Here is an 18,275-nt window from a genome sequence, read left to right as displayed (position 1 = left end):
TTCTTTCTTCCCTTGTTGAAGATTAGTTCACCATGGAGTTAAGGGTCCATTTCCGGGTTCTCTATTCTGTTCCATTGATCTGTGTGTCTGTTTTTGTGCCAGTACCATACTGTCTTGATGATTACAGCTTTGTAATATAGCTTGAAGTCTAGCATTGTGATGCCACCAGCTTTGGTTTTCATTTTCAACATTCCCCTGGCTATTTGGAGTCTTTTCTGGTTCCATACAAATGTTAGGATTGCTTGTTTCTGCTTTGTGAAAAAAGTTGCTGGTATTTTGTTAGGGATTGCACTGAATATGTAGATTTCTCTGGGTAGCATAGACATTTTAACAATATTTATTCTTCCAATCCATGTACATGGAATGTTTTTCCACTTCTTTGTGTCTTTCTCAGTTTCTTTCATAAGTGTTCTGTAGTTTTTAGGGTACAGATCCTTTACCCCTTTGGTTAGGTTTACTCCTAAGTCTCTTATAGGTTTTGGTCCAATTGTAAGTGGGATCAATTCCTTAATTTCTCTTTCTTCTGCCTCACTGTTAGTGTATAGAAATGCAACTTATTTCTGTGCATTGATTTTATATCCTGCCACTTTGCTGAATTGCTGTATGAGTTCTAGCAGTTTTGGAGTGGAGTCTTTTGGGTTTTCGGCATATGTCATGTCATGTCATGTCATCTGTGAAAAGAGAGAGTTTGACTTCTTCTTTGCCAATTTGAATGCCTTTATTTCTTTCTGACGTCTGATTGTTGAGGCTAGGGCTTATAGTACTATGTTGAACAACAGTGTTGAGAGTGAGCCTCTCTGTTGTGTTCCTGACCTTAGAGGAAAAACTCTCATGAGAATGATATTCGCTGTGGACTTTTCATAGATGGCTTTATAATATTGAGGTATGTTTCCTCTATCCCTACACTGTGGAGAAATTATAATCAAGAAAGGATGCTATAGTTTGTCAAATGCTTTTTCTGCATCTACTGAGAGGATCGCATGGTTCTTGTCCTTTCTTTTATTAATGTGATGTATCACACTGATTGATTTGCAAATGTTGAGCCATCCTTGCAGCCCAGGAATAAATCCCATTTTGTCGTAGTGGATAATCTTTTTTTTTTTTTTTAAGATTTTATTTATTTATTTGACAGAGGTCACAAGTAGAGAGAGAGTCAGGCAGAGAGAGAAGGGAAAGCAGGCTCCCCGCTGAGCAGAGAGCCCGAAGCAGGGCTCAATCCCAGGACCCTGAGATCATGACCTGGGCCGAAGGCAGAGACTTTAACCCACTGAGCCTCCCAGGCACCCCAGTGGATAATCTTTTTAACATATTTTTGGGTCCTTTTGGCTAGTATCTTGGTGAGTATTTTGGCATTCATGTTCACCAAGGATATTAACCTGTAATTGTCCTTTTTGATGATGTCTTCATCTGGTTTGGGGATCAAAATAATGCTGGCCTCATTGAGTAAGTTTGGAACTTTTCCTTCCATTTCTATTTTTTGAAACAGCTTCAGTAGAATAGGTATTATTTCTTCTCTAAATGTTTTGTAGAATTCCCCTGGGAAGCCATTTGGCCCTGAACTCTTGTTTTGGGGGAGGTTTTTGATTACTGCTTCAATTTCCTTGCTGGTTATGGGTTTGTTCAGATTTTCTATTTCTTTCTGTTTCAGGTTTGGTAGTTTATAAATTTTCAGGAATGCATCCATTTCTTCCAGACTGCTTAATTTGTTGGCATATAGTTGTTCATAATATGTTCCTAAAATTGTTCATATTTCCTTGGTGTTGATCATGACCTTTCTTCTTTCATTCATGATTTTATTAATTTGGGTCCTTTCTCTTTTCTTTTTAATAAGTCCAGCTAGTGGCTTATCAATCTTATTAATTTTTTCAAAAAACCAGCTTCTAGTTCTTTTGATCTATTCTACTGTTCTTCTGGTTTCTATTTCATTGATTTCTGTTCTGATCTTCATTATTTCTCTTCTCCTGGCTGGTTTAGGTTTAATTTTCTATTCTTTCTCCACCTCCTTTAGGTGTAAGGTGAGCTTGTGTATTTGAGATTTTTCCAATTTTTTTAAGAGGCTTGTGTTGCAATGTACTTCCCTCTTAGGACCACCTTTGCTGTATTCCAAAGGTTTTGAACAGTTGAGTTTTTATTTTCACTAGTTTCCATGATTTTTAAAAATTCTACGTTAATTTCCTGGTTGACCTATTCATTCCTTAGTAAGGATGCTCTTTAACTTCCAAGTGTTTGAGTTCCTTCCAAATTTCCTCTTGTGACTGAGTTTAAGTTTCAAAGCACTGTGGTCTGAAAATATGCAGGGAATAATCCATTATTTTGGTACCAGGTGAGACCTGATTTGTGACCCAGTATGTGATCTATTTTGGAGGAAGTTCCATGTGCACTCGAGAAGAATGTGTATTCTGCTGCTTTAGGATGGAATGCCCTGTACATACCCGTGAAGTCCATCTGGTCTAGTGTGTCATTCAAAGCCCTTGTTTCCTTGTTGATCTTCTGCTTAGATGATCTGTACATTGCTGTGAGTGGGGTGTTGAAGTCCCCTACTATTATTGTATCATTATCAACCTGTTTCTTTAATTTGGTTATTAGTTGGTTGATATATTTGGCTGCTCCCAAATTAGAAGCATAAATATTTATAACTGTAAAATCTTCTTGTTAAGTGGACCCTTTAAGTATGATATAGTGCTCCTCTTCATCTCTAACTACAGTCTTTGGTTTAAAATAATTTATCTGAGGATTGCTACCCCAACTTTCTTTTGAGGTCCATTAGCATAATAAATGGTTCTCTACCTCCTTTCAGTCTGGAAGTGTCTTTAGGTCTAAAATGAGTCACCCATCATATTGATGGGTTTTGCTTTTTTACCCAATCTGATATCCTGTGTCTTTTGATTGGAGCATTTAGCCCATTTACATTCAGAGTAACTACTGAAAGATATGAATTTAATCTCCTTGTATTACCTGTAAAGTCTCTGTTTCTGAAGACTGTTTCTTTCTGATCTATATTACTCTTGGGCTCTGTCTTTGCTTACAGGACCCCCCCTCCCCCATACTGGCTTGATGGTCACATATTCTTTCAATTTCTGTCTTTCCTGGAAGCTCTTTATCTCTCTTTCCATTCTGAATGACAGCCTTGCTGGATAAAGTTTTCTTGGTTGTATGTTTTTCTTTTAGTAACTGGAATATATCATGACCTGCCAGGTCTCTGTGGAAAGGTCTGGTGCCAGTCTAATGTTTCTACTCCTGTATATTAGGAACCTCTTGTCCTGAACTGCTTTCAGGATTTTCTCTTTATCTCTGAAATTTGCAAGCTTCACTATTATATGTCAGGGTGTTGATCTATTTTTTATTGATTTTGGGAGGGGTCCTCTCTATCTCTTGGATTTGAATGCCTGTTTCCTTCCCCATATTAGGGAAATTCTCAGCTATGATTTACTCAAATATATCTTTTGGCCCTCTCACTCTTACTTCTCCCTTGGGCACCCCAATAATTCTGCTATTTTTTTGTTTCATGGCCTCGCTGATTTCTCAAAGCCTCCCCTCATAGTCCATTAGTTGTTTTTCTCTTTTCCTCAGCTTCCTTCCTTTCCATCAACTAGTCTTCCATGTCACTTACTCTCTTGTCTGCCTCATTTACCCTAGCTGTTAGAGCATCCAACTTAAACTGCATCTCAGTCAGAGCATTTTTAATTTGGCCTGATTAGATCTCATCCTGCACAAAGAGATTCTCTAGTGTCTTTTATGCTTTTTTCAAGTCCAGCTAGTAACTGTGTAATTATTATTGTGAATTCCATCTCTAACATTTTACTTATATCCATATTGATTAGATCTGTGGCAAAGAGTATTATCTCTGGTTCTTTGTTGTGAATTCCTCCTTCTAGTCATTTTGCCCAGAGAACAACGATGAACAAGTGAGTACTATCAAAAATATCAACCACAACCCAAATGAAATACACACTAGAAAAATTGGAAGAGGTCAGAAACCAGAAAAAGAAGAAGAAAAAGAAAACAAAAATGAAGGAGAAAGGGGAAAAAAACATGAAGGGGAGGAGAGAGAATATAATCTCACAGGGTGGACAAAACAGGGTGCTCCACTTGGTCCTGGTGTATTTTGGTCTGTGTGTTAAAAGAGACTAAATCCCAAAACTGTAAAGAAAGCAAAACTTACATATATACAAAAATTAAAAAACTGAAAAGAGTGAGAGGAAGTCAAAAATGAAAAATAAATCTATAAAATGGAAATGCAAAAAATGAACATTTAAAAAAGTTGATAAAATAAGAAACTAGTTGAGAAGGGAAAAAAGAAAAAAAAAGAAATGGAAGATATTAAACTGAAAGGCAAATGAATCATAAGAAAAAACATCGCATTCTATATACTATTTTCTCCTAGCGCTGGAGTTTTACAGTTCTATGTGGTTCGTAAACTTGCTATTCACCTGTTCTTCCAATTGGTCGTCTGGGGGAGAGGCCTGCTGCACTGACTCTCAGGTGTCTTTGCCTGGGCAGAATTGCATGGCCCTTGGGGGCTGGGCTCAGTATAAGCTGTTTTTGGTTGCTCTTTGTGGCTTTTGTTCCTTGAAGACTTTCCACACCTCTTTAGAGGATGAAAATAAAAATTGCTGCACCATATCTCCAGCCCTAGGGCCAAAGGATCATGGTCCCCTCTCTTCAGTAAACCCTCAGGGATAAGCAGTCTTCATGGTGTGCACCTACAATGATCCTCCTAGGGGAAGTCCAAAGGTTGCTACATTTCTGCACTTTGCAGGGCCCCGGCATAGAGAATGGTCACCTGTCCATATACGCATCCACTCCACCCTTCCTGGGGGAAAGTGGAGGGTTGCACATTAGTGTTCTTTACAAGGCCATCACCCCCCCTGTACTGAGGGCTGTTGCCCTGTCGTGCACACACAGGCTTGGCCGCTCCTAGAGAAGGCTCCCTCCCCTGCTGATCGTCTGATATCTCCCCTCAGATTCACTTTGCACCTCCTACCTTGCAAAAAGTGGTTGCTTTTCTACTTGTAGAGTTCCAGAAATTCTTTTCTTATACCTCAGGTTGAATTCATGGGTGTTCAGAATAATTTGATAGTTATCTAGCTAAATTCAAGGGACCAGATAAAACAAGGTCTTCTACTCTTCCACCATCTTGCCTCTTCCATTTCATAGAGTATTTTTAAGATAATCAAACATATTATTGATTTGTGGTTACTTTTACATGTCTAACTTGTGTACTTAAAAATTATACAGACCACTTAACACAGAGACTATATTCTTTCCTTCATGCCATAGACAGAAAAAGGAAATAATTGCTATATATAATGATATTCCTTTTTTTTAAAGGTTAAGATAAAAACAATAGTACAGATTTTTTTTTTAAGATTTTATTTATTTGACAGTGATAGAGAGGGCATGAGCTCAAGCAGGGGGAGCAGCAGAGGGAGAGGGAGAGGGAGAAGCAAGGAGCCTGAGATGGGAGTTGATCCCAGGACCCCGAGATCATGACCCAAACCAAAGGCAGACACTTAACTAACTGAGCCACCCAGGTGCCCCAACAGTATAACTTTTTAAAAAATAATCACATTTTCCTACTTTTACTTATTACATAGAGACAATACTATATAACTTTAAGAGACCTTAAATCATATAAATAGGTATATTATACACATACATTATATTATAGATGGAAAGCTTAAAGTGAGCTAGAAAAATATAATAATTCATCTTGGAACACAATAAATGGTTCATATATCTGTGGGTATAGTTACATAGATCCCCACAGGACATTCATTTTAAAATAAAATTGCTTAATACTAGGAAGAAGCAGAGATTTTTCAGTCAATGCATTACTTCTTTCCTTTCCAGTAATTCCTAAGTAAGAATTCTTTCACGGAATGTTAGAGCTGAAAGCATCCTTAGAAACCATCTGCCAGTAGTTTTCAACACAGAGTATACCTTAACCCTTGCTCGGAAATGCAGGGTTGCTTTTGGATGTGATAGTGACTGGGAAATGCTACTGACATTAGGGAGGCTAAACACCCTGTAAGGCACAAGAGAGTCCTTCTTAATAAAGAATTATCCAGTCCAAATGCCAGTAGTATACCTACTGAGAAACACTGACTTAATGGTCCACTTTGAAGATGCAGCCACTTAGGCCCAGAGATGTTAAGTGACTTACTCAAGGCTACACAGCTGGATCTAGAACCCAGGTTCTCATTCTCTTGTTCTACTTCTCTTTCAATGAATAAAACATCAACAGGAAAACACAGAAAACCAAGAATCAATTATATATTAATACATAAAACATTGTCAAAACATTGGTCATACATTAATATCTGAAACTGAAGTAAAACTGCAATTAACGGAAGTATTAATATCATTTTCTAATGCTTTTTTTCCATCCTAAAAACTAATTTCCTTTCAGATAAATCATTTTTCAAAAATCCATCACAGTTAAAAAAGGAGGAAATCAATTGACTTATGCTTAAAAAATTAAACAATTTTTGAATGGGAAAATACATGGCTTCTGATTGTTTCAGAACAACTTAATACCCTATAGTCTACCACTAATCTAACCATGAAGAAATTTATCATAACAAAAAGAACGCTGAACTAAAAAACCAAAGGACTCGACACTAATCGTCACTCTCATGTACATGTAACTAGCTGCCAAATCTTGAACATGTCACAAACCTCTAGATCTATTCCATGTTACATAAAATGAGTTTAGGTAGTGTAATCCTTTCTAGATCTAAGATTCTTATTTTATATTTCTTTCTTATTGCATAAGAAATAGGGTCTTAAAAAATATATAGGGCTATCAACTAAATACTCAAAAAAAGCACCCTACAGTAAGCAGGGATACAACTAAAGACAGTCTCAAAAGGTGGTCACTGACAGGTTAAGTTCTACTATTAATATAGGTATTGTTCAGCAGTACTTTATCTCCTGCTGATAACTGTCATCATCTATAGAATCATTATCATTCCTTTTTCCCTATGTTATCCTAAAAATGAAGGCTAAGTAAACAATCTTCAGAATAATTCAAAATTAAAACTTTATTCTTAAAAAGACATTTGCTCTGGGGTGTCTAGAAGGCTCAGTCGGTTAAGCATCCAACTCTTGATTTCAGCTCAGGTCATGATCTCAGGGTCATGAAATTGAGCCCTTTATTGGACTCCACGCTAGGCACGGAGCCTGCTTAAGATTCTCTCTCTCCCTTTCCCTCTGTCCCTCCCACACCCACACTCTCTCAAGCTCTCTAACATCAACAACAAAAAAGACATTAGCATTAAACATTTAACTTCTACATACACACAGATACGAAAACTTTTTAATTTTAAAATTACATCAGAATTGGTCAAATAGAATATACTGCAAAATTTTTTACGATTAATGTATTAATCTGTTAATGTATGTATGTATGTATCTATATTTCTCTTAAGTTCTTACAGACTGGTCTTTGCTCTTGACAATATACATACTCTAAGACAATATATATACGCTAAGAAAACTGAGTTGCATTTAACATTTATTTTTACAAAATTTCAATTGTTCCATAAAATATTTTTGATATCTTTTCATACACGTGTTATACTTCTTAGACGATATATCTATATTAAGTAGTAATCAAAATAAATAAAATAAGGACAGGAAGATAGTTATTTTTATTTCTCCTCCCCTTCCCTTATCTTTCTCTCTCTTATATACACACACATGCACATGCACACAACATAATTCCTCCAACAAGCACATGCATCACAAGTTAGATACCAAGCTGTATGGAAACTGAGTCTAAAAAAAATTCATGAATGAATTTAAAATAAAATAAGGCTATGAAATATTCAAAAACATATTTTAAAAATGTATTTCCTGGGGCGCCTGGGTGGCTCAGTGGGTTAAAGCCGCTACCTTCGGCTCGGGTCATGATCCCAGGCTCCTGGGATTGAGCTCTGCATTGGGCTCTCTGCTCAGCAGGGAGCCTGCTTCCTCCTCTCTCTCTCTCTCTGCCTGCCTCTCTGCCTATTTGTGATCTCTGTCAAATAAATAAATAAATAAAAATCTTAAAAAAAAAAAAACAAACACATGTATTTCCCTGAAGTTCAGTTACTTAAAAACAGTTTCTCCTTACAATATTCTGAAGATTTTCCTGTTTGTTGTCCTTTTTTCCCTACTCATTCATCCTAAAGAAATTCATAATTTTTGTTGCTTCTTATGTCTCACTCCCTTGGTTACTTCAATTTTTTATTTTATTTATTTATTTATTTTTTTTGAGAGAGAGAGACTGAGCACACAGGAGTGAGCAGGGAGGATCAGAGGGTGAGGGAGAAAATCTTAAGAAGGCTCCATAACCAGCATGGAGCCCGGCACAGGGCTCCATCTCAGGACTCTGAGATCATGACCTGAAACGAAATCAAGAGTCAGATGTTTAATTGACTGAGCCAACCAGGTGGCCCATTTCAATAATTTTTTAAGTATGTTATTTATATATAATTACATATAAATGGTTTTGTGTCTTGTTAAGGTTATAAACTTAATCCTTCAGTTAATTAAACATGCAATTATTATTCCATCCACAAAGCCTAGAATTAGATAATAAAAATAAATACTCTACAGATAGTCTAAAACACAGGTACAGAAAAACAAAGGTTATTATTATAACCGAAAGAGTCTATTTCAGACAGGCAAGAAGTTCTGTCAAATCGGTGCTTTGTTATTTGCAATAACATCTGACAATGAATCAATACTGTTAAGATTGTACTATACCAAAACTATCAGGGGTCTCTGCTGATGATACCTTCTTTGCTTGCTTCACAATGGCAATTTCAGGTTTGGGATATCTGCATGCTAAAAATATTATAAAATCAAAATGTACTCAAGTGATAAAGTAAATAAAATATGTATAAATAAAAAATATATATGAAACTTTGAAGTAAAGCATGCTAGAACATAGGCAGGCCTTACTTTGCGTAGTAGTGTGGGGTCATAAAAATGACAATGCAAGATGAAACCATAAAGCCTTAATACCAATGGGGAAAATTACAATTGTTCTGTGGCCTTTAAAATTTTTTTCAGAACAATAAAAATTCTCTTGCCAGCAGTTCTGAACATAAAGGGAAATTTAAAATAGTAAAACTAATGTATGATCACTTTTCATTTCTTTGCTGTTTCAAAACAGCTCATGGGTTTATCATTAAGAGACAAGAAGGCAATGCAAACTACACATTTTGTTTTCTATGTGTGAACTGAACAACAAATTAAGTAGTGACCGGTCACTGAGAGACTGAAAGAGTGATATGACTGGTCATGATCATGATGCACATCTGTTGTTACACAGTGCTTTGTAGATGGCAAAGTTTGTATTTTATACAATTACTCACAGTTAACATACTACAGTAAATAAAATTTGAATTGTGTTGTTCAAAACTGCTATTATGTAACTAAAACATAGTCACTGAAATTGGTGCATTTGGGGACTATGCAAAGCAAGGAATGCCTATAATAATAAAAAACTGGATTATTTAATGAAATGGGCATAAATCCAGGGAAAAAACAGGGCATTAGAATTTCATATATATTATTTTTTCTACATATATAAATTAATGGAAAATAAAAGAGAACAAGATTCTCTTCCTTAGAAGTTAAATGTTTTCCACTTAAATCACTTAATTTACTATCATTCAACTATCTGTGAAAGAATAGTTAATTAAAGCAAAGTTCAGTGATTGAATCTTATGTTTAATAGAAGTAAAATAATTTTATCATGAATCAGCTGGCAAAGCTTTTTAAAATGTGCATTCATTGCTGAAAAAAAGTTATTAAAAACTACCAAAAAGCAAACAAAAACAACAAAAAACAAACCTTGAAGAAAATAGCCCCTAATTTCAAGGATATATAAACATATATGAGATGATTAGAGGGGAAAAAAAAAAAAAAACCATGTAAGTTTTCAAAACGGAAAATTTGTAGCCTTAAGAAATGGGAGACAGCCCCCAGGAAGAGGTTTTGAATCTGGCCTTAAGGCACTGCAAAGATTTAAATAAATGAGGGGAGGGAGGTTTCCCTTTTCCTTCCCATACAATTCAGTCTAAAAGCCATAAAGTGGGAATCAATGAGGTAGGCAACTGTGTGGGAGGCAGGACAGGGTCTCAGAGAAGCTCAAGGGTGAGGGGAGGAAGTGTTCACACAGTGGTCAGTCTGGCACAATCTGTCAGAACCCAAATAAGGTGAGAAAGGCTTCCCTATGGTAAAAGAGAGGGGCTGTGGCTCAGGGTGTCAGTGCTACAGCTAGGGTGAGAAGGGCATCCATATAGGAGTATGTTGGCAGTGGTGGTGATGGAATATTAGTGACATGTAGGAAGAGTGATTATAATTAATAAGTATATTAAAGATAATGGGAGTCAGGTATTTTTTCATCATAGAATAGAGGAAGAGAGAAAACTAGAAAGTATGCTGTGGCACTAGGTCAGAATTGAAGAAACTGCTATGAACTCTCATTTTATAATATAGAGAAACAGAAATGATATTATGTATATAAATACATATATTTATATATTCACTGGCCCTGTCCACAGTGGGGGTGGAAATAGCAACACCCCAATAACTATGAGCACATCTAATGGCCAGATCTTGGTTTCTTTTTTTTTTTTTTAAGATTTTTGTTTATTTATTTGACAAACAGATCACAAGTGGGCAGAGGGGCAGGCAGAGAGAGAGGAGGAAGCGGGTTCCCCACTAAGCAGAGAGCCCGACATGGGGCTCAATCCCAAGACCCTGAGATCATGGACCTGAGCTGAAGGCAGAGGCTTTAACCCACTGAGCCATCCAGGTGCCCCAGATAATAAATACCATTCTACACTAAAGAAACCAGGGTTCCTTGTAACAATGGCTGATTCCAGGGCTAGGGCAGAAAAAGTCCAAGAGGAACCTGGAATATCTTATGGTGCCAGAAAATAAGGAAAAAGAAAATGTTCAAAGAGTAATGTGGGTATGTCAAAAAGAGAAAGAAGCCAGTTTGAAAGGGTTCCCATTAGTGAAATACGGAATAATTAGAGGATCAAATATGATAGTAATAAATTATAAGTCATTAAATAGAAAAAGAATCCATGACTATATCATTTAATCAATATAAGTTAATAATTGAATTGATGAGGAATGGAATATTTCATAGACTCAAAGTACCTCCACAAAATATTTATTAATTACCAAAAGGAAAATAATAACTTTATAGTAGATAAGTCAGACAGATACCACTTTTGTTAAATAGACAGATACCACTTATAAAGACAGATACCACTTTTGTTTTTTTTGGAAAAAACGGTCAACCTGGAAATGGTTAACATGACCAGGGACAAATTAAAATCATGGGCAACTGATAGGATGAAAAAGAACATAACACCACTTCTATGACATTCTTGCCAAAGATGACATTCCTCTATTCCTGAGGAAAGAGACAAAGCTAAATTGAAGTACATGCTACAAAATAACTGGTCTGTAATCTCAAAAGTGCCAAGGTCATGAAAACCAAGTCTAAGAGGGACGAACTGTTTCAGACGGAAGGAAATTAAAGATATGGAACAACTAAATGCAACATGTGACTTTGCGCTGGATTTTTTTGTTATAAAGGATTATTGGGAGAACTGATGAAAGTGAACTACTTCAGAATACTTAGATGGTAGTACATATTACATTGTGCTATATAAAGTAATGTTCTCATTTGTAGGAAATACAAGCCAAAGTATTCCAGCTGTAGTGGACACTGCAATACATAGTCAATCCTTAACTGCTTGAAGTCCTCCTGCCAAGAGACAGCTCTGAGTGGTCAGACATCATAGGAGACGGCCTCGGCCGAAGAATGTTGCCTCACCCAAGGCTCTGTACCCTCTCCATATCCAATAGCTCGTTTTTACAGAGGCAGAGGTCCAGACCACTCACCCAGCTCAGAACAAAAGTGAAGGGTCATCCCGTCTATAGAACTCTCCACAAAGTAAACTGAGGCTTCCACTGAAACTGCATCACTTTACTTGTACCTCTGCCCAAACCTACTTCCCTTCCCTTTCAAAGGTGAGGGTTTCAATAGCATTCCTCAATAAACTTCCTGCATGCTAATCAGTTTCAGAAACTGCTTCCCACAGAACTCAACCTATGACAGAGATGATACAGCATCATGTCAGCAACTTATTCTCAAGTGACTCAGGGGAAAGAAAAAAAAAAAAAGCTTCTTGTACCATCCCTGAAACTCTGAGATTTATTATATAAACATATGGAGAGAGATAAATCTGAGATCGTTTAAAAATGTTATTTTTATTTGTTTTTAAAGACTTATTTCTTTGAGAGAGAGACAGCACATGGGCAGGGGAGGGGCAGAGGAAGAAGGAGAAAACTGGACTCCCACTGTACGTGGAGCCCAACGTGGGGCTTGATCTCATGACCCTAAGATTGTGACCTGAGCAGAAATCAAGAGTCAGACGCTCAACTGACTGAGACACCCAGGCACCCCATGTTTCACAATTTTAAAAGCAATACAAAATTAAGTAGAGAAAACACAGGAAAAAGAACAGAATGAAGGAAATCAAAAGAAAAAAATAACACTAGGGGCATGGTACACTGAAGAAATGAAACTAACTAATGGAGACTATATTCAAGGTATTCATGGAAAATGAAATAAATGAACAAAAAAGAATGCATCATTACAGCATTTATAATCCAAAAGTGATTGTTGTACAACTATAAAATCAGTGTTAATGATTTACATTTTTGTTAATGTCTTTAAGAAGCCCCTTTAAGCAGGAAAAAAAAAAGCTAGAATAATTTTTTTAACGGTAAGATCTTAGTCACAACAAATACAAAAATTCTGCCAGCTCACAAAATGTGCCGCATCTTACATTACGACCCTCACATGTTTGCCTGTTTTCTTTCATAATTCAAACATCCACATGACCTCAACTCTTTCCAACCTTAAAAACAAAAACACAAACACCTTCTATACCCTTGCACTCAATGGACCTGTAGCATTGAGATCACTGCAAACTTGTTAGACATGCAGACTTCTAGGTCCCACTTCAAATCTACTGAAACAGAACCTGCATTTATTTTCTTTTTTTTTTTAACTAGCTCTTTATTTTTTTAATTAAAGATTTTATTTATTTATTTGTCAGAGAGAGAGAGAGAGAGAGCAAGCGAGCACAGACAGACAGAATGGCAGAGGGAGAAGCAGGCTCCCTGTGGAGCAAGGAGCCCGATGTGGGACTTGATCCCTGGACGCTGGGATCATGACCTGAGCCGAAGGCAGCCGCTTAACCAACTGAGCCACCCAGGCGTCCCCAGAACCTGCATTTCAGTAAGAGTTCCAGATGATTTTATACGTACATTAAGCTTTGTGAAGCAGGGCTCTATTTTCCACTGTGGGATACTGAAAGCTACAAAGAGGTTTGCTCTCACCATTAGGGTGAAACAAAGTCACACTAAATTCAAATGCATGACTTATTTTGAACCTATCAGAGAACTCAAGTCACAGAGCAAGTAAGAGGCAGGCACCTACAAGGACAGAGGGGGCATTAGCACTTGCTTAGTTGCGACAGATGCAACCAGATACCATAAGAATACAGCTAGAACAGTAAGGGAACAGGTGATGACAGAGTAAGGGCTGGAAGGACAGTGTGAAGGTACAAGGGTATGCATAAACTGGAACAATCTGCACATGCTTGCAGGTTCTTTGACCAGAAATCCCACCAGATAAAAAAATATTAGAGAGAGCCCTAATAAAGTGTTCATTGTGGTGCAGACCTAGAGGAGGGGAAAAACAGTTGTGTAGGAGAAACATGAAACCCTATCTAGATCCTTTTTCAATCTATACTATGAGCCAAAAGCCTTAAATTGTAAGAAGGGTAAAAACACTATTCCCCTTGGGGCAGGTAGGGCAACCAACTGTCCAGGTCGCCAAAGCAACTGTCCAGTTCTCTTAGCACTGAAATTCCACATCCCGGGAAAAAGTGTTCCTCCCCTCTCTTAGGCATTTTAATTTGAAAAATAGTTTTCAATCATCTCTTTGATTTCTATGAAAATTTTAATGGAACTGCAGAAAAAATAAAACAAAAGATTGTTGATAACATAAAAATTTGTTAACTTGAAAGAATGGGAATTTCTGAAAAAATGAAATAGCTAAAGCTTTATGTAAATATAATAAAACACAGAATTTCAATTAAGATATATTATAGCTGAAATGTGTTATAATGGTAAAAGCTGGTATCTTGCAGGTACTGGTTCTAAGAAAATACAGATAATATAAAAATTAAATCTATAAAAAAAGTTTCCATTAGTAAAGTTTAAACAGTTTTTTTTTTTTTAAAGATTTTATTTATTTATTTGACACACAGAGAGAGATCCCAAGTAGGCAGAGAGGCAGGCAGAGAGAGAGGAAGGGGGAAGCAGGCGCTCTGCTGAGCAGAGAGCCCGACATGGGGCTCGATCCCAGGGCCCTGAGATCATGACCTGAGCCGAAGGCAGAAGCTTAACCCACTGAGCCACCCAGGTGCCCCCCATTAGTAAAGTTTAAAGGCATAATATACAACACAATTTTAAAACAACTGCTTATTTTTTAAATAACATTTTATTTATTTATTTGAGAGAGGGAGAACACAGAGGGAGAGTGAGGAGAAGCAGACTCCCTGCTGAGCACAGAGCCCAACGTGGGACTCCATCCCAGGATCCTGGTATCACGACCTGAGCCAAAGGCAGACACTTAACCAACTGAGCCCCCCAGGCACCCTCAATTGCTTATTAATTTAATCTTATCTTGATATATGTGAGCCATTTTTTTGGTATCATCTGAAATTGGCTTTTGGAAATTTGAATTCATATAGCATGAGAATAATGTCCCTGATGGACTAGAATTCTATAGGACTGTCTGTAAGAAATGAGTATACTAGTAACAAACATTTAAATTAAGTTCAAACTTCTGACCCATAAGAGATAATCTCAGATAAACTTAAGCTACTACCCAACATGTCCTGCCCTCCATATCCAAAATTCCCTTTGAGAATTAAATCCTTCCTGGGGCACCTGGGTCACACAGTCAGTTAAAAGTGTCCAACTCTCAGTTTCAGCTCAGGTCTATCTCAGAGTCATGGGATTAGCCTGCATGGGGCTCTGCACTTAGCACAGAGTCTGCCTGAGTTTCTCTCTCCCTCTCCTTCTGTCTCCGCCCCCCCCTTCTTGCAAATAAATAAATCTTTAAAAAAAAAAAATGGAGTTGACTCCTTCCTTATTGATTCTCCTTCTTCAACCAACTAAAATATGGATTCTCCCCACAGAGTTCTTATAAGACTGCTTCCAACAAAGACCTCAGTCTTTTTTATGTTTTTAAATCCAATAAACCTCTTCTTTTTCCCAACAGTCTTCCTCTTACTTGACCCATCTAAAGTACCAAATTATTCCCTCTTTCTTGAAATACTCTTTTCACTTTTCTTCTGGGATACACTATTTTTTATATTTTTCCTGTCTTTGTGAACATTCCTTCTTGGTCTATTCCTAGTTCTGGTTCTTCTTCCTCTTCCCCTCCAATAAATGTTGGTCATAGTTCTCTCCTGGATCTTCTCTTCACTCTACATAATCTCCCTGGCCTTAGTGGCTAACTACATGGGTAGGATTCCCAAATTTGCATCTTATCCTGGAACTCCAGGGTTCATATAGCCAGTTAAACATTGGATATCTTTATATATGGTTATCTCACAAAGACCCAATACCAAAGAAGCTAAAAATGAATGCATCTTCTCCATTCCAAAATCTGCTTGGGACCCTGCATGGTTCATTCTATTGTAAATAATATCACTATCTTGTCAATGGCTCAAAGCAGAAATCTGAGGATCATCTTTGGTTCACCTTTTTATTTTATATTCCTGTCAGCGAAAACATATTCTATTGTCCAGTTAAATGTTTTAATATTTAACTCCTAAATAAACTCTCTTGAATATGTCTACCTCTTTCTAACCTTATTTCCGCTAGCCTAGTTCAGGTCTCTATCACCTTTCTTTGATTTCTGCAAAGTTCTCCTAATTAACCTCCTTGCTTCTGTCTCTAGTCTAATCCTTCTCCTATCCCTTTGCTGTGCTATATGCACAGTGGTCTTTCCCAAATTGCAAACATGATGGCATTATTCGTGATAGTTTACCTCCACAATTCTATGCACACACCCCGATCCACCTACCTCCTACTGAGTTCTAGGTTTCAACTTGAATGTTACTTTCTATAAGGTAACATCATCCCTCTGCATTTCTCCGCTCCCTAGTTATCGCTCCCTAGTTATCCCTCCAATACACTTCAATGCATTCTGAACCCTAATACAGCACTTAACACACTGCATTATAATTTCAAACTAAAATATCTCTATCCCCTCTAAAACATAAACTTCATAATTTTAAGAACCCTATCAAGTGCCTCAATAATGTCAGGCAAGTATACAGTAGGACTTCAAATTGTTAAATAAAAAAAAAATTTTTAATAAAATGTCAAGCACTAAAATGGCAAAAATTGGCATGAATTTCTCTAAAAGTTTACCTGGAGGTTTTATAACTAGTACTAGTTTCCCAATCAAAAATAACATAAATGATTGCAACGTTGTATAATTACGTTCCACTGGAAGTTAGAAAGCAAGTGGAAGACATCTCTCTAGAATTTAAGGGAGTTACACTCATTTCATTGAATTTTTTTTTTTTAAAGAGGAGACTTAGTATATGTCTTAAAGTGCACTACAGAGCTGGGAGAGATATTAGACAGAGATCATATCATTAAACCCTTGTTATAGTTATGAGAGAACAAGCCTAAAATAAATAAGACTTTTGTAAGTAAGGTGTTCCTTCCATTATGGATAATGAACTAGTAGAATTGAGATATATACAAAATACAGTGTAGTGAAGCAAAAATTTCCTGTCCCCTTCTAGGTCCTTTTAGCTAGATTAAGAATCAAATTGACATGAGACATAAAAACAGAAGAAAATAAAATTTAACTTAATTATGTAGGGGGAATCCACACAGATGTGGTGGTTCAGTTGATTAAGTGTCTGCCTTTGGCTCAGGTCGTGATCCCAAGGTCCAGGGACAGAAACCCATGGTGGGGTACCTGCTTAGCCGGGAGTCTACTTCTCCCTCTCCCTCTGCCTGCCACTTCCCTTCCCTCTGCCTGCCACTCCCCCTGCTTATGCTCGCTCTCTGTGAAATAAATAAATAAAATCTTAACAATTAAAAAAAATTCCAAAGACAGGCGAAATGACGTATACATGTCATTCTGAGCTAAGAAAAAAAGGGTAGGGGTCTTCAAAAGGAAGGAATGCAATTTACAAAAGATAACAAAGAGTAAACGTTTGGTAAACAAATATTTGCTGGGCCACTCAGAAACAATGCGACAGAGAAGACAGAGCAAACAAGCCTTGCCATGTTCCTCCCTGTCTACCATACCTAGCTTATATCATAGTTCTCCGTGGTGATAGCTTTCTTCCTGGAGCAGGTCCTCTATCTAAAATATTTTAGGCAGTTGTACGGGAAGTAAAGAGCCTTCCCTGAATCTGCTGGGTTTTATTTGCTTTTAACTCAAAAATAATCTTCATGCCAAAGTGGCCCATCATGGGGCAGTCTGCCTTTGGCCTCTATCTCATATATACAAATACACACACATACATACACACACACACTCTTCATGTTATTAAAACAATTCCTTTCCTTTATACTACATACTGTAATTAATGTCCAAAATTTTCAATAAATAAGTTACAAATAAGTGTAGGGGTCAGTAAGGCTAAGGCCTTCAGGCCAAATCCAGCCATTTTTTTATACAGTCAGTGAGCTAAAAATTATTTTACATTTTAAATAGTTGGAAGAACAGCCCTTAACCACTATTATCAAACACTGAATGGTTACGGAAATTACCTGTGGCCATGATAATATTTAAGAAATTCAACCCAAAACAGCACTTAAATGTGAAATATTAAACAGCAGTCATTGGAAGACAACTAATATTTGATTCACAAGGAATTTAAGCTGCTTTATATACTTCCCTTACTGTTAAAAGTTAAGAGGCAAGATCTTTATTTCCACAGAAATATGCAGCAGTTTCATTTTCCTAGCTCAAACCACAATTCCAGCAGCATTCTTCAAACCTCAATGCAAGATCTGTATTTCAAAATCCATTTAACTATGCAATTGAGGAGCTTCTACCTACCACAAATTGGAAAGGATTAATCTACAACGTAATATGTGAAAAGACAAATATCAAGAGAAGAATCTAATAGAATTCC

At 36.9% G+C, this 18,275-nt stretch overlaps 1 protein-coding gene across 3 annotated transcripts in view; it reads right to left on the bottom strand.

Moving 5' to 3' along the window:
• The window catches only part of TMEM65 (transmembrane protein 65), an 83,107-nt gene that overhangs the window by 50,497 nt on the left and 14,335 nt on the right, over positions 1-18,275 (bottom strand). Inside the window, exon 2 of one of the 3 annotated variants that reach the window (XM_080802642.1) lies at positions 8,755-8,835. The exons of the other annotated variants lie outside the window; for them this stretch is intronic. Coding sequence (XP_080658768.1) covers positions 8,755-8,835 — 81 coding nt within the window. The remainder of the gene's footprint in view (positions 1-8,754; positions 8,836-18,275) is intronic. 3 annotated transcript variants of the gene reach the window in all.

The sequence above is a fragment of the Martes martes genome (genome assembly GCF_963455335.1).
Source record: "Martes martes genome assembly, chromosome: 4".
Lineage (NCBI taxonomy): Eukaryota > Metazoa > Chordata > Mammalia > Carnivora > Mustelidae > Martes > Martes martes.
The sequence above is the reverse complement of the archived record's forward strand: the minus strand, read 5'-3'. Positions and strand labels throughout refer to the sequence as shown.